General features: G+C 42.3%; 1 protein-coding gene across 1 annotated transcript in view; it reads left to right on the top strand.

Moving 5' to 3' along the window:
- The window catches only part of CARMIL1 (capping protein regulator and myosin 1 linker 1), a 171,401-nt gene that overhangs the window by 105,762 nt on the left and 38,970 nt on the right, over window positions 1-26,669 (top strand). The window contains exons 21-29 of the mRNA XM_066623338.1: window positions 2,487-2,659; window positions 6,047-6,115; window positions 9,627-9,720; window positions 12,112-12,210; window positions 13,541-13,669; window positions 13,920-14,051; window positions 16,551-16,726; window positions 20,436-20,523; window positions 20,892-21,041. Of these exons, the coding sequence (XP_066479435.1) occupies window positions 2,487-2,659; window positions 6,047-6,115; window positions 9,627-9,720; window positions 12,112-12,210; window positions 13,541-13,669; window positions 13,920-14,051; window positions 16,551-16,726; window positions 20,436-20,523; window positions 20,892-21,041 (1,110 nt within the window). The remainder of the gene's footprint in view (window positions 1-2,486; window positions 2,660-6,046; window positions 6,116-9,626; window positions 9,721-12,111; window positions 12,211-13,540; window positions 13,670-13,919; window positions 14,052-16,550; window positions 16,727-20,435; window positions 20,524-20,891; window positions 21,042-26,669) is intronic.

The raw sequence follows: 26,669 nt of genomic DNA, 5'->3' as shown, positions 1-26,669 counted from the left end.
GGTGGGTCGCGACCCACCAGTTTGGGAACCACTGGCTTAGAGGATGAGGAACAAAAACTCACGGGATGTGTGTATTAAGGAGAAGACTGGAGCTCATCAGTAATTCAGTTTCAATAATAATGGTGAATTCCTGCATTGGGTGCTGATTAATTTTTACCATTTTCTGCAAATCACATACACTTTAAGCAAATTCTGTTGAACTGATTATTTTAGAAGGATGAGCTGTGCTGTTTCAGCTTTGTGCTGGAACCTGTTAGAGAAGCATGAAGCACCTCAATTAAACTTTTGCCATCATTTTCACGTATTATACCAATGGGAAGCTAATGCGCTGCACATAATGCGGTGAATAAAGCAGGGATATGCTTGCAGATTAGGAAAATTAATATAGTAATTTGATAGCTGTCATTTAAACTAAAACGATTGCATTTCTTTATCAAAGATGAGGTTTCCAATTATAGAGTCGTGCTTCTCTGCCTTCCTAGTTTATACAGTATAATGGCCAGCTCCAACTTGGTGTCATCCCTCTGGATTTTTAATCACATTGAATTTGTATGACTGAAACAAGACCTGCTATTTGTTTCAAGTCCCCTAGAGAACATCTGTTACATTTTTGCATTTGGTTCAACTACAAGGGGTATTTTATATTTTCAAAAAGCATTAGAAAAAACAGAGCCTAGTGGCAGCTTAGAATGATAATTAATCCATTCCAAAGTGTGGTGGAAGTGGTTTGAACACACTGCATTCCTGGAAAGTATGTGTGTTCAGACTACTTCCTCCTCACTTAAAACCGACACTGTCCTCATCCTAAAACAGTGACTAAATCTAAAGAATCATGAGTTGATCTTCCACACTTTTGCACCTTTAGTCTCAGAAGACTATGGTATTGCGCTCTGAATGGTGGTTCTGGAACAGAGTGTCCTCTCCAGTGCACAAAGCCTGGGTAGAGTAGATATGGAGGATAGGCTGTTACTCATGCAGCAAATCCCCCCTCTCCACGTCACTGAAATGGTCCAATGAAAAGGCAGAAGCCAATACGGTTGGTTCCAGCAGCGTCGCAGGAGTTGCCAGAACGTGACTGAGTTCAGCCATGAACTGCCTCAGGGACTCAGGCTCTGGATTTTGCCTCGAGGTTGACTCCTGAAGTCTCTTCCATAACTGGATGTAGCCACAAGGCAGTGGAGATTTGGGATCAGAGCTTTCCGTCTCTCAGATGAGCTGCCTTCCCAGGCTAACGAGTCCCATCTACCCGGTGGCTGTTTAGTCGCCTCTTACGACAAGTATAGCCAAACTGAGGGCCTATTCTTATCCCCCAGCCCCCAGGGGTTACTTATGCACCTGTCTTCTAATATAAAATAGAGTCAGACTTGCTTTCAGGTTGATCTTGTGTCCTACAGTTCAATGGAGACATCAAGGCTTCCTACAAACGTTGCTCTCATTCTTAGGCTGTGAACGTTAGAGGATCAAATCAGTCACTCGAGAAGGAATATTAAGTAGATATATCCAGATGGTGCATCCATGGAGTGCCAATGTTGCATGTACTGCTTTACATGGTCAACGAACTGCAAGATGATATTCTAAATCTCTTGTTATACAGAAATATTTGGGAAGAAAGTTCTCCTTTTTTAATGAGCTTGCTTGATGAGAGGGAAGAGCATTAGCTGGATTTTTCTTTAAAAATAGGATATGTTAAGCTATGGTGGTTATGCTTAGTCAGTATTATACGTTTAATATAAAATATGGTATACATAATTTTACAGGGTTGTATTTTAAGATACTCTTCCACATGCAGAAGAAGTCTCCTCTTCCTCTACAGCTCCTTGTTCCCCTGAGATATCTGCTCTTGAAGGTCCCCCAAGCCACAGGAATAAATTTTCAGGGAGTGCTTGGGACCTCTGAGGGAGGGGGCAAAAGTAAGAAGAAAATTACCCCTTCTCCCTTGTGCAAAATGGACCTGTATGCAAATAAAGAAAATCTTAGGATGCAAATTTTAAGACTTTAAAATCCGGTACAGTGGCCAAAAAGTTGTTGGTACATTTCTTAAGATATATAACTATGCAATTGTCAAATATCTGACAATAATTCATTATTTTTAAAGCACATGGAGAAATGGCCCTTTATACTACCCTCTGTCAATCCCTTTCACATCCTTTTCACCAACAACCTATTTGTATAAAACATTGCTTTAAAAGTTGATTAAATACACATCATGGACATCTAGGAGGACGGCATTAAAATTTCCAAGGCACTGTCTTGTTAACCATGCTTAGAGTCATGTATTTAATATATGTCTTGCAGCAGCTTCAAGGAGCATAATGAAATTATCTTAGCATCATTCTTAGCTCACCATTAACCTTACAGACTTGTAATTGAGTCCTTGGAGTCTCCTCTGTTTTGGTGAACTTTGTGGAATTGCATTGTTAATTGATCTGAGGTTCTAAAGAGACCAGTGTGGTGATGCTGTCTTTTTTTTTCATTTCCCACTACAGCCCTTGCAATCACTATCTCTAGCAGACTCCAAGCTGAAGACTGAGGTTACCATCATTATCAATGCATTGGGCAGCAATACATCTCTCACAAAAGTGGATATTAGTGGAAACGGCATGGGAGACATGGGAGCAAAGATGCTAGCAAAGGCTCTTCAAATAAACACCAAACTTCGGTACTGGAAGCCTATTTCACCTTTTAAGGAAATGCCTGTTAAAGATAGCCTTAGCTGTTGTCTTACATGCTGTAGTCTCTTGGTGGTTCTCAGAGCCAAATGCGAAATATACAGGAGATAACATGAATGGCCTCTCAACTCTTTTTTTTTTTTTTTTTTAAATGGGAAATCAGCACTGGAATGTGACCTAGAACAGAAAAGTGTGTGTGGGGGTGCTATTTAATGCTTTTCTTTCCTGCTGTTTTTCCACTCAGCTTGTTCTTTCCTGCTGCTGTTCCACTCCACTTGTTCTTCCCTAGGGGGAGGAAAAACGATTTGGTGAGAGCAATTGTGACTGGACGACGCTAGGAGAGCAAGGAGTTAAATAGCCGCCCCCCATTCCTGCACTAAAGGCAGTTTTACTGCCTTCTACATGCAACATACTTTTTTATTAGTGATTCGTAAGCAATAGCCATTCCAGATGTCAACTTCCTGGCTTAATGGCTTAATTTATCTCCTATTAAAAAAAGAAAAGCTACCCAAGCAGCTTCAGTTGATATGGTATGTAAACACAGATCAGACAATGAACTACCCTGTTGAATTCCTCAACTCACTGAATCCCCTCTGGAATGCCAGCCTCCTCTCTTTCTTTAAGGGCTGGTATACCTGCAATCTGGCTACATAATCTGAATCTGCTGACACATTGCAATGGCATGAGACTTCAAATCAAGGTCCTCGGGCACAATGAATATCATTGAGTCTCCAGTTTTTTCAGGGTGTGCAGAAGGCGAAACTGTATTTATGCCATGCATCCCAATCACCCTGTCAGACTACCCTTTCAAATTTAAGAGACTGCAATTTCTGCTGAGAGTATGCTTGGCAATGAGACTATCAATAAGTCCCAGCGACAATCCTTAAAGCAAGCTGGCATCAATGTAAGGCAAGGCTGCTTCTCTCTCACGGGCAATTTTATGTAGCATGTTCAAGTGTTAGTAGACAGAGTAATTTGGTGATAGTGCTGGAGGGTGGAACTGCAAATCTCCTGTAGCAAGAAGCACTAAGCCACATAGCTACATACTTCTTTGCATCTTAGATGTGAGACTGTCAGCAGGGCAAAAAGCACTGCAGATATTCGCCTATAAGTCAATCCCACAGATAAGTCGAGGGCAGGCTTTGATTAAAAAAATCATGGGATTTTATATGACCCTTGAATAAGTCAGGGGTTAAACTTAGGGGTGTCTGAGTCTGACTAATTTGGTCTGATTTTACCAGAGCCAGATCCTGAAAAATAACCTACCAGTAATTGTTACCTAAGAACTGTACAGTCACTAATTTATTAAAAACACAGTATTAAAAACACAGTATACATACATAGTATGTATGTATAGTATGTATACATCTATACATAGTATTGTATTGGCAACCTTCAGTCTCGAAAGACTATGGTATCGCGCTCTGAAAGGTGGTTCTGGCACAGCGTCTAGTGTGGCTGAAAAGGCCAATCCGGGAGTGACAATCCCTTCCACACTGGGAGCAAGTGCAGTCTGTCCCTGGCCTGCCTCCCTGGCTATGGGCCTTCCTTCTTTGCCTCTTAGCCTCAGACTGTTGGCCAAGTGTCTCTTCAAACTGGGAAAGGCCATGCTGCACAGCCAGCCTCCAAGCAGGCCGCTCAGAGGCCAGGGTTTCCCACTTGTTGAGGTCCACTCCTAAGGCCTTCAGATCCCTCTTGCAGATGTCCTTGTATCGCAGCTGTGGTCTACCTTTAGGGCGCTTTCCTTGCACGAGTTCTCCATAGAGGAGATCCTTTGGGATCCGGCCATCATCCATTCTCACGACATGACCGAGCCAACGCAGGCGTCTCTGTTTCAGCAGTGAATACATGCTAGGGATTCCAGCACGTTCCAGGACTGTGTTGTTTGGAACTTTGTATGTATACATACATACACATAGACTGTGTTGTTTGGAACTTTGTATGTATACATACATACACATAGACTATTAAAAATAGTCTCTAATTTATTAAAAACTATGATCTATTTAATAGATCATAAGATACATTTTTATTCACTAATTTTTAAAATTCTATTCTCAACATCCATTTGTAAAGACTATCAGAGTAAGGCCACAATCCCATCCACTCTTTCCTGGGAGTAAGCCTCATTGACTTTAATGGGACTTACTTCTGAGTAGACAAGCCTAGTACTTGGTCTCTAAGTACACTGGAAACAGCATCCCAGTAGAACCATTAATGAAATCCTCCTTTAAAGTGCCTGGTTCCTTAAGCCAAAGGCTCTATGTAGAACACACAACTGGGAGTGTGCAATGCAGTTCGCAGCAGAGAGACAAGCAACAAGGGGTGACTGAGCAAGTGTAGCTGCACATAGTTGGACCTGATGTACTTGGAAGTAGACCCTCTGTGGAGGAAGGGCAGCAGGGCCTCATGTGGAGTTCCTGGTAGCTACACCTCCTGCCAGCCTGCACCCAGCCGCTCCCCTCATCGTTCCTGGAGCCAGAGGAGCCAGGGCATGCAAGGCAGTCGCCCAGGCAGATGGAGGGGGCCATTTTCACCTGGGGGGGCTTAGTAGGAGGATGGGCAGCTGCACCTCCCCCAGCCTGCACCCAGCCGGTTGCACCTGGAACCTCGGAGGAGCCCCAGAGGGGGCAGGGCATGCGAAGGCAGCCTACCAGCAATGCTCCCTCACCTCTCACAGCCCTCTGTCTGCACTCCCTGCCACAGCCCCGCTGCCTGCGGGGGAAGGGAGTGGAGCGGGCGCGTCCTGGCTACTGCCACTGCTCGCCGGACCAGCAGAGAGCAGGGAGCACTTGGGGAATGACCTGTGCTGCCCCGCGGCTGCGGCCAGCAGGGAGGGAGGCACTGGGGAGCACCTGGCAGGGAGCAGCACAGGACGATCCCTGCACGCTCCCTGCCCTCCATTGGTCTGGCGGTGGAGGCGGCAGCCAGGACGCCCCCGCTCTGCTCCCTGCCCCTGCTGGTGGCAGGACTGTGGCGGGTGGTGGAGGGCTCTGAGAGGGTGTGGGGGAGCGCCAGCGGGCAGGCTGACCCCGTGCCCTGCCTCCTCCCAGGTTCCAGGCGCAACAGGCAGGGTGCAGGCTGGGGGGAGGCGCAGCTGCCCATCCTATCAAGCCTCCCCTGTGCAAATGGCCCCCCCACCCCCTCAGCCCACTGGGTGACTGCGGAGATAAGACGAGGGGGCGATTCTCCCATGAGTTTGGGGCACAAATTTATCACCGTATAGGCGAGTATCTACAGTAATTTCATTTTTAATCTGTTCAAAGTATGGGTACTTCAGGTAGCTTTATATACACTGTTGCTGGTAGTGTTTAACTTGTGGCTTTTTTGTTTTTTGTTTGTTTTTTTAATCGTCAGTGGCTTTTGTCTCCCAACAGAACTGTCATATGGGACAAGAATAACATCACTGCACAGGGTTTCCAGGATATAGCAGTGGCACTAGAAAAGTAAGTTCTAATCTATACCATTGTCCATTACTGCCACAAAGATGTCTCAGTTTAGTTGCAAGGTGGTTCATATTATGATATCATTTGGTAAAAATAGATTCTGAATCATTTTTTCTTCTTCATTGTATTTGGGTAGTTAAGTCCGTAGCAAAACAACATATTATTAAATAAAGTAGTTCTGATTAGAATTCATAGAAGGAAGAAAGAAGAGAATTAATTTTTGAAGATAAAAATAAGACAGCTCTAAAAATGTTGCCTTCAAGTCTTGCAAATAAAGATTTTTGTAAGCCTTCTGTTTGGCTTTTAACCAGTTTATCAATTGGGGTCTCCAGGCATTTTGGCTGGAGGGCCGCATCAAATATCTGGCGTGGTGTGAAGGGCCGGAACAAAATTTAAATATAAAATTTAACTAAATAAATTAGAGATGGAACTTAGATGAGTGAATAAATGAACGAATGGGCTTATTCATTCAACCTCTCTGGCCCTCAGAACACCCTCCAGACACAATCAGAGCACAGTTCCGGTCATGTTCAGTTGAGTGGGCCAAAGGCTTTCAGGGGACAAGAGGTTGGCCGCAGGCCGGAAAGAGACTTGCTGCAGGCCGCATCTGGCCCCCGGGCTGGGGTTTGGAGACCCCTGATCTAGAAGAAAGGGAACAATTTCTGTTGAAGTGTGAGAAGCTAAAATTTGCAAACAAAATTACTACTCCATTGTTAGAAATGGCATCTATAATGTTCATAGAATTTTGGAGTATAGAATATTTCCTTTTGCAGTAACACATCAGGGCCAGCATTATTTCAACTAAATTGAGGGCCTGTTAGTTTTGTGAAAGTTTTGGGTTCCTAAAATGAACTTTGATCTTGGTTCCAGCTGGGTGTTATTAATTTCAGTTCCCTTTAGCCCTTATGGAAAACCATTTCAGTCTATGAAAGATGGTTCATCTGCTGTCATTGCATTGAAAAGAAAATGTTCTCCTAAATAAATTTTGTCAAGTTTAATGTAAGGGGTTCTGAGCTGGTGCACCTGTACGACCAGAGTGATGGTTGGAAAATGGGGTTGGTTCTAGCAAGCAGAGCAGTCAGCAGAAGGCCCCTTTTCTTACATAGTTATTTCCACCACCCAAGAGCAGAGGCAGTGGAAAGTTTCAAAAAGGAATATGTTACTTACAGTTATTTCTCAGACATATGCAGAGCAAGAGAACCAGTTGTTCCCTTGTTTCCAGGTAAGTCCGTGCTACTGGGTATATTCGAACCTGCACCAGCTCTATAGCTGGTGAAAATCCATGTGGACCCAGGTTTGGAGACCAAGATTGAACTTACTCCAGTCCTGATTTGCCCTCCTCTCCACCTCCATTGCTGCCCTGTTCGGCCCATCCCACCCTCACCTCTCTGTACTCACCTGTGCTGGTGGGCATATGGAGGCCTCTGGTACATGGAACCAGCCATTCACTGGTGCACTCTCCAGTATTTTGCCTTTTGCTACAGCCGGAAATAATCTTAGGCCACCAGAATGCTCGTTCCAGCAATATATGGCTCCAATAGGATTGGGCCATGAGTTATGTTTTAACTTGGACCTTCTTTTATGGCCCAGGAGAGGCAGACCAAAGCAATGAAGTCTCCTCTCTGGTCCATTCCAGACCAACTAGCACATGCAGACTATCGGGGGGGGGGGGGCAGAACCAATGAGCCTGCAGCATGCCTGAAACTGGCAGGTCCAGAACCTAAGCAGTTATAGCCATGCCACCATAGCCACCCCTCTTTGTGCCTTTCACATACACCTGCACTGGACAAAAGTGCCCGCCCTGAACACTGCTCAACTGGCTTTAAAGAAATTCTTTTGCATTTTAAGTGTGCTGCTTTCTTAGAAAGAAGAAATACAGCTTTCTTAAAAATACAGATTTTCAACTGTATCCATGTAATGATGTGTATTTGCTACAGAAGTCTGTAGACCTTTATGAAGGATAGCAGAAAGTATGTGTTCTCTCAATTACTTTGGTTCAGTATGGCTTATTGACAGTTGCACCACAGGCCTGGAAATGCAAAGTCCAACATAACGGTGAGATAATGCTGAGAAATCTGTTTTGCATTATGATAATGGTTTTCAGAACTTTCATCAAGCAGTAATAAAGACTGGGCTGAAAAACAATAGTACTTGTCTTTTTAAAAACATATTATAATCCAGGTGTGAGAGAGACTGCAAGCACTAGAACCACACCAATTAAAAATAAGTCAATACACATCACAGAAGGAGTCTGGGGCTCCCTTGGTTGATGACATTTTGGTTGTATGAGCTAAGAGTGTGTGTTTGCAAATTAATTCTGTAAAAACTGGTAGATTCTGTACAGCTTTTAGGTGCAGGTTTATGCACTGTTCAGAATTAATGAAGTATAGGTATCTGTTTAGTATTTGGATATCTCTTGTGCCAAAATGTGGAAAACTCCTGTTCATGGGTTATATATGTTTGAGGGTCTAGCTGAGTATCCCTTATCCAAAACGCTTGGGACAAGAAATGTTTTGGATTTCAGATTTTTTTTTTTAATTTTGGAAACTTGTGTAAGGTTGCAGTTTTGCATTGTGTGCCTTCTTTGGAAAGAAGCCCCACCAACACCCACAAGTCTTACTGTCAAGGAGTGGCACCAAACTGTGTGAACCTTTGCTTTCCAGCATCCACCTGTGTAGGTGCCTTCATGCCAGGTCCTAAAGCAGCCAAGCATTTCTCCCTCCTTCCTGGAACAGCATGCACTGCCCTGCCACCTCTTCCTTCATTAGACTGATGCAGTGTCCCAAAGTGCTGTTTGCTCAGCTGGGCGTGAGAAAGTGAGCTTCGCTCTGTGTGTTCCCAGCTCTACAGGGTGGCAAAATTTTGCTTTTTGGAACATTTCATGTAAAGGATGCTTAACCTGTATTTGTTAGCAGAAAGAACTTTTCCGAGTTAAATAGGCTCCTGATATGCCTGCCAGTCCCCTATCTCAATAATATCTTGCTTTTTTGTGATATTTGTTAGGTTTGTGATCTGCCCTTTCTCCAAGTAGCTCAGAATGACATTTTGTCCTCTCAGCAGTTTTGTGAGTTGCATTAGAGAGTGAGAGGGCTGCTACCCATCAGAGGATGTTTGAGCGTGGGCTTTCCTTGCTCCAAACCCAGTTTGGTTCATTCCATTGACTTGTCCTGCTTGCTTGCTTATTCATCTGGAGCTATTGTTCTGCAAGACTTTTTTTGCAGTTTATCTGCTTTCTGCTTTGTCATCCACTGTTGTTAGAAACTTGACAAATTTGAAATCTTGAGGTTCTTGCATTTGGGCTTTTGTCCAAAAGTGACAATTGCCAAAGCACTTACAGCTCACCTCTATACATTTTTGAAAAATGAATTAAAACACACAGGCATATTACATTTTATCTTTTGCAGTGAATAAAGTGTGTTAGCTACAGGGAGTATGGTGATTATAGACACATTTTAATTCCAGATAGGAAAACTTTTGTGCGTCTAACTTTACTGTTTAAATATTTTTAAAGGAATTATACTCTGCGGTTTATGCCTATACCTGTGAATGATGCTTCTCAAGCACTTAAAACAAGCCCTGAGAAAACTGAAGAGGCACTCCAAAAGGTACTGCCTACAATTACTTGCGTGTGGAGGGGTGGACAGGGTGAAACAGAAATAATATATTTAAATGATTGTGATTTCATGGTTGGCTGAGTAGAATTATCCAGTGGATTCACTGAACATTTTATTTCCCCCTTCCACCGCCCCCCCCCCCCATGGGCCCATGTAAGCATGGTTACAGGGTTTATGATAACTAAGAATCACAACAGCTTAGAAATAGGCTTCCCTCCAAATGATGCATGGGAAGAACAATCACAGGAACAATGATTTAATAGTAAACCATCCTACACAGCATGAATTCAAGAGTGATAATTTTTATGTAAGCAATGGGGAAAAATGGATAATGTTTATGCTTCTGTGCATATTTCTAAGTACTTAGGGATACGTGAGCATGCATGTCATTATTCTGAAATACAGAGAATGTTCAACTTGCAGCTGACCCAAAAGCAACAAGAGATTTACCTACAAAATGCATGATGATGAGCTAATGAGGGGCTGCATTTTTAGGATCTCAAAGTTACTTTATTTTTCATATTTTTGTACTGCCCTTCCGCCAAGGAGCTCAGGGTAGTGTAAATGGTTCATTTCCACCTTTTGTCTGCACCGCAACCCTGTGAGGTAGGTGAGGCTGAGAGACAGTGTCTGACCCAAAGTCACCCAAGAAGCTTCCTGGCTGAACAGGGATTTGAACCTGTATCCAAGTTAATATAAGGGGAGGAAGGATTGTTTTTCATTGATGAATTTGAACCACAAACCATACAGACATGAAAACAGATTAACAGTTTGGTAAATATTTGTAAAATACAGACATTCTCCCCCATATCCATGGGGGATGTGTTCCAGGCCCCCTGCAGATACAGACCTTACCCAGTGAGCTGACCTTACCATTCCGCCAGGTCGCCGCGTTTATTCCTAGCAGATCGGAGGACAGGGACCCTCTAGGCCAGTGGTGGTGAACCTATGGCACGCGTGCCAGACAGGGCACGCAGCGCTGTCTCTGTTGGCACGCATCGCTGAGCCAGGCAGCCTGGGGAGGGGTGCTGAAGCTGCGTGTCCCTTTAAAGGAAACAGAGGCTTTTTCTGAGCCCCGTGTGTTGGGAGGGCGGTCTGCTTCCCTCCTCCCCCTGCGCTCACTGCCCTCCTCTCCCTTCACCCCTACCTGCCCCACATTTGTTTCCATTTTCAATTTTGCGTGTTCTGCAAGCTTGGATTGGAGTCTGCTCCTCTGCATGTCTACTCAGAAGTAAGCCCCATTACAGGGGATGAAGCTTACTCCCAGGAAAGAGTGCCTGGGACTGCAGCCTTGGAGCTACTGCTGTGCTTGTCTACTCAGTAGTAAATCCCATTACAGTGGATGAGGCTTACTCCCAGGAAAGGGTGCCTGGGATTGCAACCTTGAAGCTACTGCTGTGCGTGTCTACTCAAAAGTAAGCCCCATTAGAGTTGATGAGGCTTACTCCCAGGAAAGAGTGCCTGGGATTGGAGCCTGCTCCTGTGCATGTCTACTCAGAAGTAAGCCCCATTAGAGTCAATGAGGCTTACTCCTAGGAAAGAGTGGCTGGGATTGCAGCCTTAGAGCCCACTTCTGTGGGTGGGGCTTTTTAAAAAAATATATTTTCTTGTTTGAGAAAATGAGCAGTGGCAAGGTCTTGCAGCCACCCCCTCCCTGACAATAGTTCTTTACCCAGCATGTAATAAGTCTGTGGAACTCTTTGCCACAGGAAGCAGTGATGACAACTTGCCTAGATGCCTTTAAGAAGGGATTGGACAAATTTCTAGAGGAAAAGTTCATTAAGGGTTACAAGTAATAGTGGGTAAAAGATGTTAATGTATGAGTTGTTTTTTCTAAACTAAAACCTCAATATTCAGGTTAAATTGCCGTGTTGGCACTTTGTGATAAAAAAGTGGGTTTTGGGTTGCAGTTTGGGCACTCAGTCTCTAAAAGGTTAGTCATCACTGCTCTAGGCAGTTGCTTCTGCCCAAAAGTCCTGTCATGCAGCCTTTTGGGATGCCAGGCAACAGATGTGACTACCCAGATCATCCCTGTGTCTCAATCGGCTAGAAATACACATGGCAACCTGGCAGTCCGATCTTTGCCTATGTGCCAAACTTTGCAGTCTGAGCTTTGGCCACCACTTCTGTAGTACATAGGAAGTCAAGATAAAGGATCACAGTGATGATTCTGATCTTATAACACAATCTTAAAATACATTGTGCTATAGCAAATGCATTCATTTTTAAATGAAACCATCCTCTGCTACGACTGAATTGTATACAGGCATCTCTGTTTCACTGTTCTTAGTCACAATAAAAAAAAACACCACATATTTGTGTGTATGTTGCATGTATGATTGTGAATACAAGCACATAACATCATTTGACTTCTTCCCTTAGATAGAAAACTATTTGCTTCGGAACCATGAGACCCGAAAATATTTACAGGAGCAAGCCTACAGATTGCAGCAGGGAATTGTTACCAGCACAACACAGCAGGTGAGCACCTTTATAATGTCTTTCTTTGTTTTGTTTTTACCAGGATAGTTTTTAGTGTGATAAGTCTTCTGAAGCACAGTGTTTAACTTCCGCAACCCCAGTCAAATTCTTGGAATAAGATCTTTAATACATACATGAGAATTGAACTTGGCCTCTTGTTTGGAAGTGTGTTCACTTTCAAGAAATATACTGTTGTTTCTTTACAGTTAGTAGAACAGAGAAAGAAATACAATTGTACAAAGACTCTGAAGCCTTTTCACTTGTCACATTTTAAGAACTACTCTCAACTTGCTATGGTTATGTCATGTATGTGCACCTCTGGGAGAAAGGCATGAGTGTGGTGGATTGGGTCACATTTTTTTTTGAATGAGGTATCACCCTAGTCACCTGATCTGTTCACTGGAAATATAGGAGGTTTCAGGCTGGTAACTAGGGAGGTATTGCATCCAAATAAACATGGTGCAAAAGAGACATCATATTGGTATGCATTAAGCTTTCTGATTTAATTGTATCCATTCTAAACACATTCATGTAAATCAGGTTGTAACCTCAACAGTATGTTTCCTTGCCAACAGAAGTTTCTTCAGGTACAAAGTATTTAGGGATGCTCTCTCTATGCTATTTAGGTACTGTTCCAGTTCCATAGTCTCTTACATGCACCTCCTACACCTTCCTTATACAGGTGGCCCACCAGATCCATGGATCTAGTTCTGTACCCCCCATTGTGGCCATTAACTTTGTTTAGGTCCTTACCACTGGTGCTAATTTTTCTTCCTTTTACTGAATGCTATAAGCATGCAAGCTGATAACACGATGTGCAGGCAGGCAACCTGAACTCTTGAAGAGACCAATTGAATTTTAACAGGAAGCAGGAAGCTTCTTAATTTCTGTTATCATTTGATTAGTGTCTTCAAGTTTTCAGACTGGCTACCTGCATGTCGTGTTATAAGCTTGCATTCTTACAGTGTTCAGTAAAAGGAACAAACATTTTTGCTTGGCGGCAACAGTAAGAACCTAAATGAAGTTAATGGGCGAGGGGGCACAGAGATACGATTCCCTCATATTCATGGTTTCTATGTCCATGGGGGGGCACGGACCATGGGGAGCGTGGATACAGGTGGCCGCCTGTATCCACCTTTGTATTTCACTCGTTTTTGCATTCTTTTGTCCCACTAAGCGAACAAATTTCACTCTAAGAAATCTACCGTGTTCGTGTGCATCTTGAAATTTGTTAAACCTAAGAAAATAATTGGATGGCATTGCTTTGTTCACTTAGTTTTATACCATTTTTTTCTAATATTCTTTCTTCCTCCTCTCTGTTTTTGTGTAGATGATTGACAGAATATGTGTCAAAGTTCAAGACCATCTCAATTCATTAAGGAACTGTGGCATTGACACTATACAAGAAGATCTGAAATCAGCAGAAAGACTCATGAAAGATGCCAAGAATTCCAAAACAGTATGTGGTGCTGGGTGTTTCCTGTTACTGGCATGCTGATTCCATTGGAATGAGTGTTCTTAAATTATAGTTTAAGCTTATTTCAGAATATTTGTACTGCACATTTCTAGTTTCAAAATTGAACCATTCAAGCAGATTAAGTTAGGTTTTAAAGATTTCACGTATGCTGTAATTGTATTGCTTTTTATCTACTATGCTCATAAACATTAAAGCTAAGTGCTAAATTAATTTATTTCCCTCTATTTTACAGTTATTACCAAATCTGTATCATCTTGGTGGAGCTTCATGGATAGGAACAAATGGCTCCTTATCCAATCCAATTCAGGAGACCCTAGAGTCAATGGCTGGGGAAGTCACCAGAGTTGTTGATGACCAACTCAAGGTACCTGACTTTTTAAAAAGTGTGCCAGAATGAAAGAAAATGAAGAAAGTAGTCTGAAGTTGAAAACACAAGTTATAGTTTGCTTTTTGGCCACCCTAAGTGTCAAGTGGAAATAAGGTCTGAGACTTCTAACAGCTAATTGCTTCCTTCCTCTTGCCACACACCTCACCTCAGATGATGAAAGAGCACCTGGAGAAGAGCTTCAGGATTATCACAGGGCAACCCAATTATCATTGGGTTGATATAGAAGAAGTTAACAATGTGTTTGGATAAAAATATGTTAAAGTGAAGCAAGTGAAAAAGAATGCCCCCACAGATTTAAGGGAAATAATTCAGCCCATCAGGGTTATCGTTAAAACCAGACCTTGGGGGTGAAGATGAAGATGAGCTTGTAGTGTGGCTGAATACCTTTAAAGGTAAATCAGCGACTTCTCATTGTCTGGTCATGCAAGAGTACATCACAGATTCAGTATAAGGATTCCAAGAAATATTTTGTTCCCCACCCCCCCCCCAAGCTGTCCCTTTCCTTAAATCAGGGGTGCCCAAACTCCGGCCCTGGGGCCACTTGCGGCCCTTAAGGACTCTCAATCTGGCCTGCAGGGAGCCCTCAGTCTCCAATGAGCCTCTGGCCTTCCAGAGACTTGCTAGAGCCTGTGCTGGCCTGATGCAACTGCTTTCAGCATGACGGCCAACTGTTCAACCTCTCGTGTGAGCTGAGGGATGAGGACTTTCTCCACTGCTTGCTGTTTCACGTCTGTGATGTAGCAGCAGCAGCAAAAGAAAGGCCAGCCTTGCTTTGTGCAAGGTCTTTTATAGGCCTTGAGCTATGGCAAGACCTTCATTCTTACAAGTTCCATCTCTAATATATTCATTTTTGTAAATTTATTCAAATTTGAAATGTAAATTTATTCTTTTTTTCCCCAGCCCCCAACACAGTGTCAGAGAGATGATGTGGCCCTGCTGCCATAAAAGTTTGGACACCCCTGCCTTAGATCATGTGCAGCAAGTCACATTTTGTAAAGTAGTTAGAAAACCAGATGTAGTATCCTCCAACCCATTAGGCCTTAAACAATGCCCAAATGACATTGTACAATGCATCTACAAAAATCTGTACGTGAAGGCAAAATTATTGTGCATACTTTTTTTTTTCAAAGTTAGAATTTCATAAATTGTGTATTTTTTGTGTGGTGTATTCTACTTCCAGCTGTGCATTATATTACTGTATTTGTGAACTTTGGTGGCTCTGAAACTGCAGATTTGACTTGTGCTCATGTGAGACACGAAGAAAGTGCTTTAGTCAGTGGGAAGGTAATGAAGAACTATAGAAATACTTATTCCTAATTTTATAAATTAAAGAAGTTAATGAGGAGGAAAATGCTGCAATTTAGAGAGTATTTTGTTCTTCTCTTTTTATATGTTATAAGGTGAAGATTTTACATATCAATTTCATTTTCAGTCCCTGGAGTGCCTAAGGGTTAGTAGAAGCAAAATTACTCTCTTCAAGGTTCCACAATGTAGGTTTTCCAGGTATACAGCCCTGTCTTAACTCAGAAGTAAAAGTCCCATTCTTTGCAATGGGTCTTACTCACAAATATGTGTGCATAGGATTACAGCCTTAAACACTCATGCCTGCAGAATCAGTTACTGTCCTAACTAGAACAAGTCCAATCAATTAATAACAATGAGATTTTTGTCATGACTAACTGTCCTTTAATATAGCCCGAGGACTTGGAATAGCATTCCATTTCAGCCTTCTCCTACAAGGAAGGATTCAACTGAAGCTCACCAGCATGGGTATTATATTTTATGACAGATGCATTAGGCCAGGGGTGTACAAACATTTTGGCAGGAGGGCCACATCATCTCTCTGGCACTGTGTTAGAGGCCAGGAACAAAATAATTAATTTACATTTAAAATTTGAATAAATTTACATAAATGACTATATTAGAGATGGAACTTATATGAATGAATGAAGGTCTCGTGATAGCACAAGGCCTATAAAAGACCTTGTGCAAAGCAAAACCAACTTTTTCTTTGCTATTGCTTCACAGGCGTGAAACAGTAAGCAGCAGAGGGAGCTCACAGCTCGCGCAAGAGGTCAAACAGTCAGCCCTCACATGAGAGTAGTCGCGTCGGGCCAGCACTCGCTCCAGCAAGTCTCTGGAGGGCCAGAGGCTCACTGGGGGCTCCCTGCGGGCTGGATTGGGGGTCCCCGAGGGCCACAAATGGCTTCCTGGCTGGGATTTGGGCACTCCTGCATTAGGCTATTTCAAAAGACCAAATTCATGTGAATCTACCCAGAGATAAATTACCAGCATCATCACATGGTGAAAGAAAGTGATCCTGGGGATTGATTCTTAACATTGATCTCTGTAATGTGCAAGTGTATTCCAGTTGCACTAAGTATAAAAGCCCTGTACATAGCATTACAAAACGAAATGGTGCTGTAGATCATGTGTTTCTTTCAAAAGCTTGCTTTCTGTCGCTATGTGCTTCAGACACTTCTTGAATCGATGGTAGATGCTGCTGAAAATCTCTGTCCAAGTGCAATGAAGAAAGCACACATACGGCAAGACTTAATTGAGGCATGCACTGAAAAAATTTCTATTCCACGGACCTTTGTTAAAAATGTTCTCTTGGAACAATCTGGCATTGACATCCTTAATAAAATTAGGTGAGTTGATATGGGGTTTTTTGTTGTTTTTTTTATCAATGGTTACAATGTACACACCTAAATTGTATGTTTAAGCAGACACCCACTCCAGGCACAGTGAGTACCAAATGTTCTGGGTCCTGAACTTAATTTCCACTTATTCTCTAAGGGCCCAATCCTGTGTTCCGCGCCGTGCCGCCGCGGCTCGGACCACAGTCGCAAACGTGCCATAAGGCACATTTGCGGGGCTTAGCTCCAGCAGGCGCACCCCCGTGTTCCGCGGCTCAGCGGTACCTGCGACCACCGGGCTGCGGAACGGGGAATGGGGTCAGGGGCGTGGGGGAGAGGGGAGGCATGGTTGGGGGCTTTCCGGGTGCAGGGGAGAGGCAGATCCGCAGAGCCAAGCTCCGCAGGATCCTAGGCGCTCGTGGAGGGCTGTGCGCTGTACACAAGCGCCTTCACTTTAGCGGCGACCAAACAGTTACCGCTAAAGTGAGTAGCCCCACTGCGGGGCTGCTTCCCTTACCCAGGGGAAGGGGAAGAACGTCCCCTTCTCCTGAGGAGCCTCCCGCGGTAGTGCAGGAGGCTCTGGATCCGGCGGGAGCCTGCCAGGGATTGCAGCCAGGCGGGAGCCTGCCAGGATTGGGCTGCCTGGCTGCACTCCTGTACACGCTTAGCTGAGAGTAAGCCCCATTGAACACAGTGGTTTATTGTCAATGCAGTAATTGTAACTACCATTAATTTCTTACTTTTAAGTACATTTTAACAATATAGCCGCTTAGGAATTGTTGTCCCCAACATCAGGGACAAAACTCATGCCAAAGAACACAATTTTCATGCATAATCATGATACAAACTTGGAAAAATATTTTCCATGAGAACTCTACAGAAAACAGAATATTGATTTACTGTCTCTGTACTCTATACACATACTTTATTTATACACTAATTAGCTTTTGTTTTTATATGTTCTTATTTAATATCAAAGCCATGACATTTAGTTGTGCCAAAATTGTAAACTTCTTAGGGTGCAATCCTAACCTTAGGGTGCAATAAGGTATGCCAGTGCTTTCCAGCCAATGGGACGTGTGCTGCATCCTGCAGTTGGGTGTCACTCACAGAGGCCTCCTCAAAGTCAGGGAATGTTTGTTCCCTTACCTCAGAGCTGCATTGCCCTTATGTCAGTGCTGGAAAGCACTGACATAAGGGGTTAGGATTGCACCCTTAGTTTTTCCTAATTATAGCCTATTGAACTACAGTGGTACAAGCAGTAGTGTGGTGACATCCAATCTGCTGTAGCAGCTCATTTATTGTAAGGAAACTAAAGCAATCTAGCTCTCCTCCCACACCAGGAAATCACTTCTCTTAAATACTACAGTAAAATATTTATACTGGGTTGTCCAAGCATTCATGGCTGACAGGGTCATTTGGATGATCTAGATAAGTGTTTCTCTAAGTGTGTGTCAGGACCCACTAGATGGGTCGCGAGCCAGTTTCAGGTGGGTCCCCATTCATTTCAATATTTTATTTTTAATATATTAGACTTGATGCTCCCATGGGATGTAACTGCATTTGGATAAATGTTACAGACCTGTACTTTGAACAGGCTACTATGTATATTCTCTTAGCAATGATAGTCAATGGGACTTCCTCCTGGATAAGTGTGGGTAGGAATGCAGCCCAGGATTGTTAAAAATGTTCCTGCTTGATGATGTCACTTCTGGTGGGTCCTGACAGATTCTCGTTCTAAAACGTGGGTCTCGGTGCTAAATGTGTGAGAACCACTGATCTAAAGAATGTCTGTCCTTCCCCTCTTACATTTTGCAATTTGATCCAAACAACTAGTAATATGCAAGATTTTTTAAAATTTTGTTTTGGTCTTCATTTTCCTTAATGAATCTACCATCCTTTATTATTGTTTTATTCTACTTACATTCATTTTGTTATTTCAGTTATTTGTCTTCTGTTATTTGTTGTTATTTGTTATTAACAATATAAATATTGTTATTTGTCTTCTGTTTTTTTTCACTACTCCCTATTTTTTTGTAGGTTTTTTCTTTTAACTTTTTTCACTGCCATCCTGTCAACAAAGCCACTTCCTAGTTGCCATCGTTTTGGTTTCCGTGATGTTCATGTTGTAGCATGGTTCCAGGACTTCATGGATAAAAAATGCTGGCTACTGAAAAAAAACATTATAGCCTGCACTGGTGGCAGCCATTTTGCCCCCTCCCAATACAATATCTAGGACATCAGTTTCCAAACTGTGGGTCTGGGACCCATCAGTGAGACATGATGCAGTTTGGGGGTGGGTTGTGAAACTGACAGGGCAGATTAGGCTATGTGCATCAAGGGTTAAACAAGCAGCTACGGGGGGGGGGGAGCACTGCTGCCCAATCACCATTATAGCCATACCCCTTGGCATTTATAAATCAGGCAGCAGCCTCTAGGAACCACTGTTTTGGGGACCATTGATGTAGAGCAGGGGTGCTCAATAGGTAGATCACGATCTACCGGTAGATCGCGAGGCAAAATGAGTAGATCACGGAATGCTGACCCCCTCTTCAGGTGCCTCTGGGAGGAAACGCCGGGAGTAAGGCCCATTGTACTCAATGGGGCTTACTCCCAGGTAAGTGTGGCTAGGATTGCAGCCTCACAGCCTAATCCTAGGCATGTCTACTCAGGAGTAAGTCCTGTTATACTCAGTGGGGCTCATGGTACACCAACATACATTGTACACATAAATGTTATATGTTATGATGGTGCGAACATTGTAAAAAAAACTCTGGTAGATCTCCGGGCCTTGCTGGGTTTCAAAGTAGCTCTCGAGCCAAAAAAGTGTGAGCACTCCTGATGTAGAGTATTGGCGGAAGAATATGGTGGCTGCTAACAAGAGGAGCTCTGACATTCCTTTTTATTACTTAAATAAAAAAAAGCTATCCACCTGCCATGATAAAAAAGTTCCCCCAGCCTTCTGTTCTGAAAACAAATGTAGTGATGATTAGTGCTTGTGCCACTTGTTCTCATTCATTATTCTCTGCATTCCTTTTGGAATGAATTAAAATAAGCTGAATGGGCCCCGTTCAAATCGTTTTCCCTTCATTTTGAAAATGCAGAAATAGCACTGACAGCCATGCATTGGGCCTGGGGCTTAGAGAGTGCCAGATTTTGCAGCGGGAACTGAGAAGGACATCCACGGGCCATTTAAGATGTAGGATTGTAACAATAAATATTTCAGCTTAAGTAGCTCACACCTTACACTGTAAAAAATACTGTCTGCAGTCACATAATAGTGATGATAGTAAATACCATGGAAATAACAAACTAGCTTCCTTCTCATGGAGGGGTATGAAGGGTTGGCAATAAATTTTTTGACTGAAACAAAATGTGTTTTAGTTCACTTCAGGCCAGTCTTATTTTTTGAAATTTTTTGAGTGCATAAAACTTTGTAAATTTAGCAAGAAGTTTATGTCACCTTTATCATCCAGATGTTTTTAATTCTAGTATTAGAAATATTTTAGCACATTGCTTCATAATTGTCCCATGTTTTGTGTGTTCTCTAAGATTAATATTTGTTACTTTTATTTTATATGCATGCTCTTCAGTTTCTCTTTGCAAGAAAATCAGATCTATATACATCTTATACCACATATCCAGTGTTGTAAAGGATTGTAAAATATTTTTGTGTGGATTAAAAATTTGTCTTGTGTTTTCTTTGTCAACTTTCACACAGTGAAGTGAAGCTGACAGTGGCCTCATTTCTCTCAGACCGAATAGTAGATGAGATCCTTGATGCTCTGTCACATTGCCATCATAAGTTGGTGAGTATTTGCACAGATCTGAGCACTTCAGGATATTTATAACTACTCAACATGACTTGTTTGCTCTGCTACATTCATTTGCACTATGAGTCCTATATGTTTACCTTTCTCTCTCTATCATGTTCTGGTTACAAGAATAAGACCGTTGCTTCAAGCAAAGACACATAATATCCAAAATAGTGTTATCGTACTGTTTTTGTTGATAGTGGCAGGGCAGCAAGGCATATATTACAATACTCATTGGGTTAAGGCTAAGAATTAAGAAAACAGAAAACAGCTCATTTGACTATATATTAAAAGCAGGCAAATGATGCAACATCCATTTGCAATCTTCTTAAACTGTTTTCCCACTTTACCATTTCCTGCAGGCTGATCATTTGACCAGGCGAGGCAAGCCCCTGCCCCACCAGGAATCATTGGATATTGAACTAGCAGAGGAGAAGCCTGCTAAACGTTCCATCATCACAGTTGAGGAGCTGACGGAAATTGAGCGTTTGGAAGACCTGGATACGTGCATGGTAAAACAGCTTTAGCACTTTGTCTAGATCTCATTTTTCAATGTCGTTTAAGCATCTGGTGTGGTGTAGTGATTACAAGGCTGAGCTGTGAAACAAGACTTCCCTGGTTTGAATCTTGCCTCTGCCATGAACTCTCTAGATGGCACTATACAGGCCACTTAGTCCCTTGTGGCTTCAGCTTGTCAGCTGTAGTATGGGGGATAATAGTACTTGCCTTGGAGGATAGTTTTTAGGATTGCATCAAGGTAATTCACATGAAGGGCTTTGTGCGCGCGCGCACACACACACACACAGCACTATGCAAATGGTAAATGGAGGTGCTGGTCACTGCCAAGGAACTTGCATTATTGAATTGGACTATCATTCTATGCATTGTGGGGCTCAAAGTATGCTAATAAACCATGTCCCTGTGCCAATGGACTCTCAAAATCCATTCATGCATATAGTATTTGTCTATATCAGCAGTTACCCACCTTCAGTAACGCGCTACCCCTTAAAGAAGATAGCGATCCAACCGGGGTCCCATAGGTAGGCATTTCTGGGTGTCACTGTCACTGCCACCAAACACAAATAAGAAAAAAACCTATTTTTGACTTACCTGTGTTTGGTGACAGCAACCAAACACGGAACTGCCGTACAGCACCTACCGGGTCCCCTGGTTGGGTCACCACCCTACTTAAGGGGTAGCATGACAATAACTAAAGTGAACGCCTGCCCTGTGGGGGCTGTGACCTGCAGATTGGGAACCACTTGTCTATATGGACAAATAGTGTACCTGGGGAGACTTTCTGCTTGTGATCTGGAGCAAAGGTGAACTCTGTATAAGTGTGACAGGTGGGACTTTGAGGCAGTAGGGTTTACTCGTGTGCTCTCGCTCCTGTCACCACATGTTCAAGGTCCACGTGAGGTAAAGTAGTGAGCAAAACATTTGTCTGAAACAAGTATTGCAGACAACGAATACTAGTGTTTTTCTTTTTTTCCTGCTGCTTGATATCTCTTAGTTATCTCTTTATGATAGTCTTTTTTCATGCTGTGCTGCTACCTCTTATAGATATGAGTACTGGCATTTAGGAACTGATTGCTTCTGTAAATCAGACTGCATTGCTGTGGCAAAGTGTTGCTTGTGAGAACATGGAACTTATTATCTGAATCATGATCCTGTTGTGTCCCATCTTACCTGATATTGTATTCTCTTTCCTTACACGTGGGTTTTAGCAAAGACGCAGTTGATCTTTTGAGAGGGTGACTCTCTTTGAGGCATATGTGAATATTAGTGAACTGTTCTTATATCTGCCTCTGAGCAGCCCGCTTGGAGGCAGGCTGTGCAGCATGGCCTTTCCCAGTTTGAAGAGACACTTGGCCAACAGTCTGAGGCTAAGAGGCAAAGAAGGAAGGCCCATAGCCAGGGAGACAGACCAGGGACAGACTGCACTTGCTCCCAGTGTGGAAGGGATTGTCACTCCCGAATTGGCCTTTTCAGCCACACTCCACGCTGTTCCAGAACCACCTTTCAGAACGCGATACCATAGTCTTTCGAGACTGAAGGTTGCCAACATGTGTTCTTATAACTGATGTTAAATCTTTCTATCTCTGGTTCTGTGTGTTTAGTGCATGTTGATTAGTGCTAATGGTTTTGAAGAACTGAAAATATTGTATATGACTTGTTCTTCAGTAGATAGCTCAGTTAAGAGGCTTGAGCTTTGAAGTCTAGAACTTATGGCTTATGTTTATTGATGGCAATGTGATGAATACAAAGCCTGATGCAGAACAGACCTAAGTAAAATAAATCTTAAGTAGCATGAATTCTGCATGCTCTGCTATTGAGAGGCAATTCTGTAAATAAACTATCTCAGATTGTTTTCTTTCATGGTTGCTATTCTTATGAATGTCCTAACAATAATGTCTTTGGCAGTTAGATTCTCCACTGGACTGGTCATAGTATCATAACCTGTATATGTCTGCATTAGAGTTCTGTGATAATGTGTATACGTATTTACTGTGTTTCAGGCACGGTTTAAAAAAACTTTGATTTTGGCATAATTTTTGGTTTAGGAATGATGTGATATTTCAATGGGTACTTTCTACCCGTTGTATTCAACAGAGCTTATGAAGTGTTTGCAAAAATATGATTTGTTAGCCTGTATTACTGAAAGATATAAGAAGGAATAGAAGTAGCTCATGAACTGTAAACTAGTTTCCTATGAAATTGATTTATTAGAAGCACATGCAGTTGTTGAAAACACACTTAAAATATTATATATATTTAAAACGTGTTCTTGCTTCACTTGTCTACTGAAAATGTCCATTTAATGCATCCTTTCAGTAGCGTGTGGATCTACATCCGTTCCGAATCAAATAAATGTAGCTGCTGGTGTAGCTGTAGAACACAATTATGGGTATTGGAATGGAATGACAAAATGCATGGAGCGCAGAACAAGACTCATCCCCCTTGTGAACCACCAGACCAGCTTGTTGAAGGCATTGGCCTGCCTAGCTTAGTAAAGTCTTCTTAGATATAGGATCGCTGAAGCTTTCGGCAGACTTGTTTGTCAGCCCTGAGGTATTTGTTAAGCAGAAGGGTCCAAGTGCTGAATGTGGAACTTTCTGTGTGCAAAGAATGTGCGTATATCACTAAATTTTGATGTTTTGTTCATCTTTCATAAATATCACAATCGTTGCAAGAGGTTATGAAGGCACGGACTAGAATGATTGCTACATATTCAGCTCTTTTAAAAAAAGTGTTCAGGAAGTATTGATTGCTTTAACTCTGAGTGTGTGCATAACACACCCTTCGAACTATAAGAACTCTGATGTCAAATTGCAAAAAAACAAACTGGCAGTTATAACTGTCTGCATTAATTGAGCAGTCATCTTTAACAAAAAAGAAGGTTTGAAAAATGAGTAGCATAATATTTTTAATTAGAATTCTCCAGATGAACGTTAATGAGAATGGGGATTAAAACTGCCTGAGTAATTTTGTGCTGGGTATTACCAGAGCAGGGCTGCCAGATCTGCTGAAATTCTTGTGCCCTTTTAAAATCCTAAAAACTCATTGTAAAGAGAGGGGAATCCTTGATCCTGGGTACTTGTTTTATGTCTGTTGTGGAGCTAAATACTACTCTAATATAAACATATCAGTCCTACATTCACAACACTGATATAACATTGTTAATTTGCACAGCAGACCATTGTTATGTTGAAAATCCTGGAAGGAATTTGGTGTATTCTTCTCTCAGACTTGCAAATTAACTTTTAAATAGCCCTGTAAATAGTTAGTGCTATTCACAGTTATCAGATCTCAAGGACACCCTCCTTGATTATTCTGGAAGAATAAGGGTTAAAGCAGTTAGCCATAGTGGTTTGGTTAAACCAAGATTTTTTTCATGTACTTCAGGATAAAAATATCAGATTTACCATGGGCATTCTGGAATAATGCCTAAACATTTTCTAATATGGATCCACTCCTGTATGTAGTTCAGCTTTGAAATAAATGTGTTTTCAATTTTTCATGTTGTTTCTTTATATAAAACAGTAGTTACGTAAGAAGGGTGATGCAGATGGCGATTGTAAGATTTCAAGAGAATTACATGACCAATCTAAAGTGGAAGTGCAAAGACAAACACAAAACAAGGTGTGTTTTGAGGTTGGGGCAACATGTGGAACTGTAGTTTAATGAAACCAGAGTTTCCCAGGCATGTGGGTTGAGTTGGTGGAGGAGATAGGTAGCATGCAGGGTGAGCAGGTTTTGGGTGGCATTCACCAAACATCCTTAAACCTGAAATAAACCTGAAAACCTCTGGATTGCATCTGCAAATTGGTAGTGTATTACCATACATAGACACAATCATGGCCACGTACATATTTAATGGACAAACATCAGTGTTTATGGCATACATTTAGTTTGTGAAGTATGTAATCTTGCTACTGTTGTCACTACTGTTGTTTGAGCTTAGGGTCAAGTTGTATGTTATCCTAAATGCAAAGTGTGGCTGGCTGAACAGGCAGTGGTTTATATATCTTTTATATAATAGTCTGGAAGAGGCCATGAAACAGCAGAATTGTGTTGGCGAGGTAGGGGGTGTGGTTAAAATAATGGATTTCCCCCCTACTTTTCCTCATGTATTTATTTTTCCAGAGGTTTCTAGCCCTCTTTTTAGCCTTCAGAGGTGCTCGTGAGGTGGCTTACAATACAATTAAAAACAATAGTAAACTGAAATATAAAAATGGACATATAAAAAAATACAGAGACTACATATTTTGTTCCTTTCCATCACCCCACAGGCTTCTGTGATGCCTCAACATTCTGAAAAGCAATAGTAAAATTACATATGCTGAGTCATCCAGATGATAACCATTTGCTGCTGCTGCTGTTTCTTTTAAGCATCTTCCTCCCCAACTTACTGGTAAAGGAAGCACCTGGCTTTGAGCTGGCTCACCTGTTTTCCAAAAGCAGGAAATTCCCAGGGACTTGAGTGACACCAAATTATCCAATCTCAGAGGTAAAATTGGGTTAACCCCCACAGGTTGTTTTTGAAATGGGGGTGTGCTGACCCCATTGTGTATTTGCCTAGGTCCCAATGTCGGAAGCATCAGATGCATCTTGGGGGCACCTCTAAATTTGAATTGTGGAAGCAAACTATCTTTTACTAGGAAAAAAGTAAAGTGGAGAGCATAGGAGAAGAATGCTGTCACTAACCACTGGATGGGGTGCCCGTTCTGCCCTTTGTCTGTTCCTTACTGGGGGCTTTAGGACATGCCTCCCCTGTTGTGGTTTTGCTCCTAACTGAACCCCTCCCTGGCATTATTTCAAAGAGGAAAAAAGCTGGCATTGACTTTTAACAGAAGCTTTTTTCTCTTTAAAATAGCACATCTGGGATATGATCAGTAGTAGAACCAGGGCAGTTGCATAATCTGGGTAAATTTGGCTCTCTTTTGAAGTATTTTTCCTCATATATTTTTCCCCTCTGAAAGAATGCATGCATTGAGTGTTGTGGAACAGCCTGCTTGTGTTGGAATATTCTCTCAGGATTGTGACATTCTTGGAGACAGATGCTATCTTGCTTCATTGACTTTCTACAATCCACTGTGATTGTATCATACAGGAGTATGCATCATACTACAAACCTTTGAAGTGTCACCTTTACATTGAAAAAGATACAGTTGGGGCTTCTGCTAGTGTCAAAAACGCATCTGTGACATCTGGAAATTGTTTCATCTGGCCCAAGCTGATTCCTTGCCTATCCTGCGAATAATGAGGTCACATCACATCTAAAGAATTCATGAAGCATTGCTTTCATTAGGCTCAAAGTGGCTACAGTGTCATGTGCTGCAACATATTTGTAATGTTTTGCACACATTAGACATCCATACCTCTCACACTGGAAAAATAATGACTGTCTCGGTTGTCCTAACCATAACTGTTGTTTCTCAATGTGTGCTGCATCAAATCGTAGAGTTGGAAGGGATCTAATAGGTCATCTAGTCCAACCCCCTGCCTGTAGCAGGAAATTTTCCTAGAGCATCTCCAACAGGTGCTTGTTTGGCCTCTGCTTGAAGATCTCCAATGAGGGAGAGTCCACCACTTCCCTTGGCAATCTGTTCCACTGCTGAACTGCCCTTACCATTGGG

The sequence above is a fragment of the Tiliqua scincoides genome, chromosome 4, assembly GCF_035046505.1.
Source record: "Tiliqua scincoides isolate rTilSci1 chromosome 4, rTilSci1.hap2, whole genome shotgun sequence".
Classification (NCBI taxonomy): domain Eukaryota; kingdom Metazoa; phylum Chordata; class Lepidosauria; order Squamata; family Scincidae; genus Tiliqua; species Tiliqua scincoides.
This window is presented reverse-complemented; position numbering and strand designations above follow the sequence as displayed.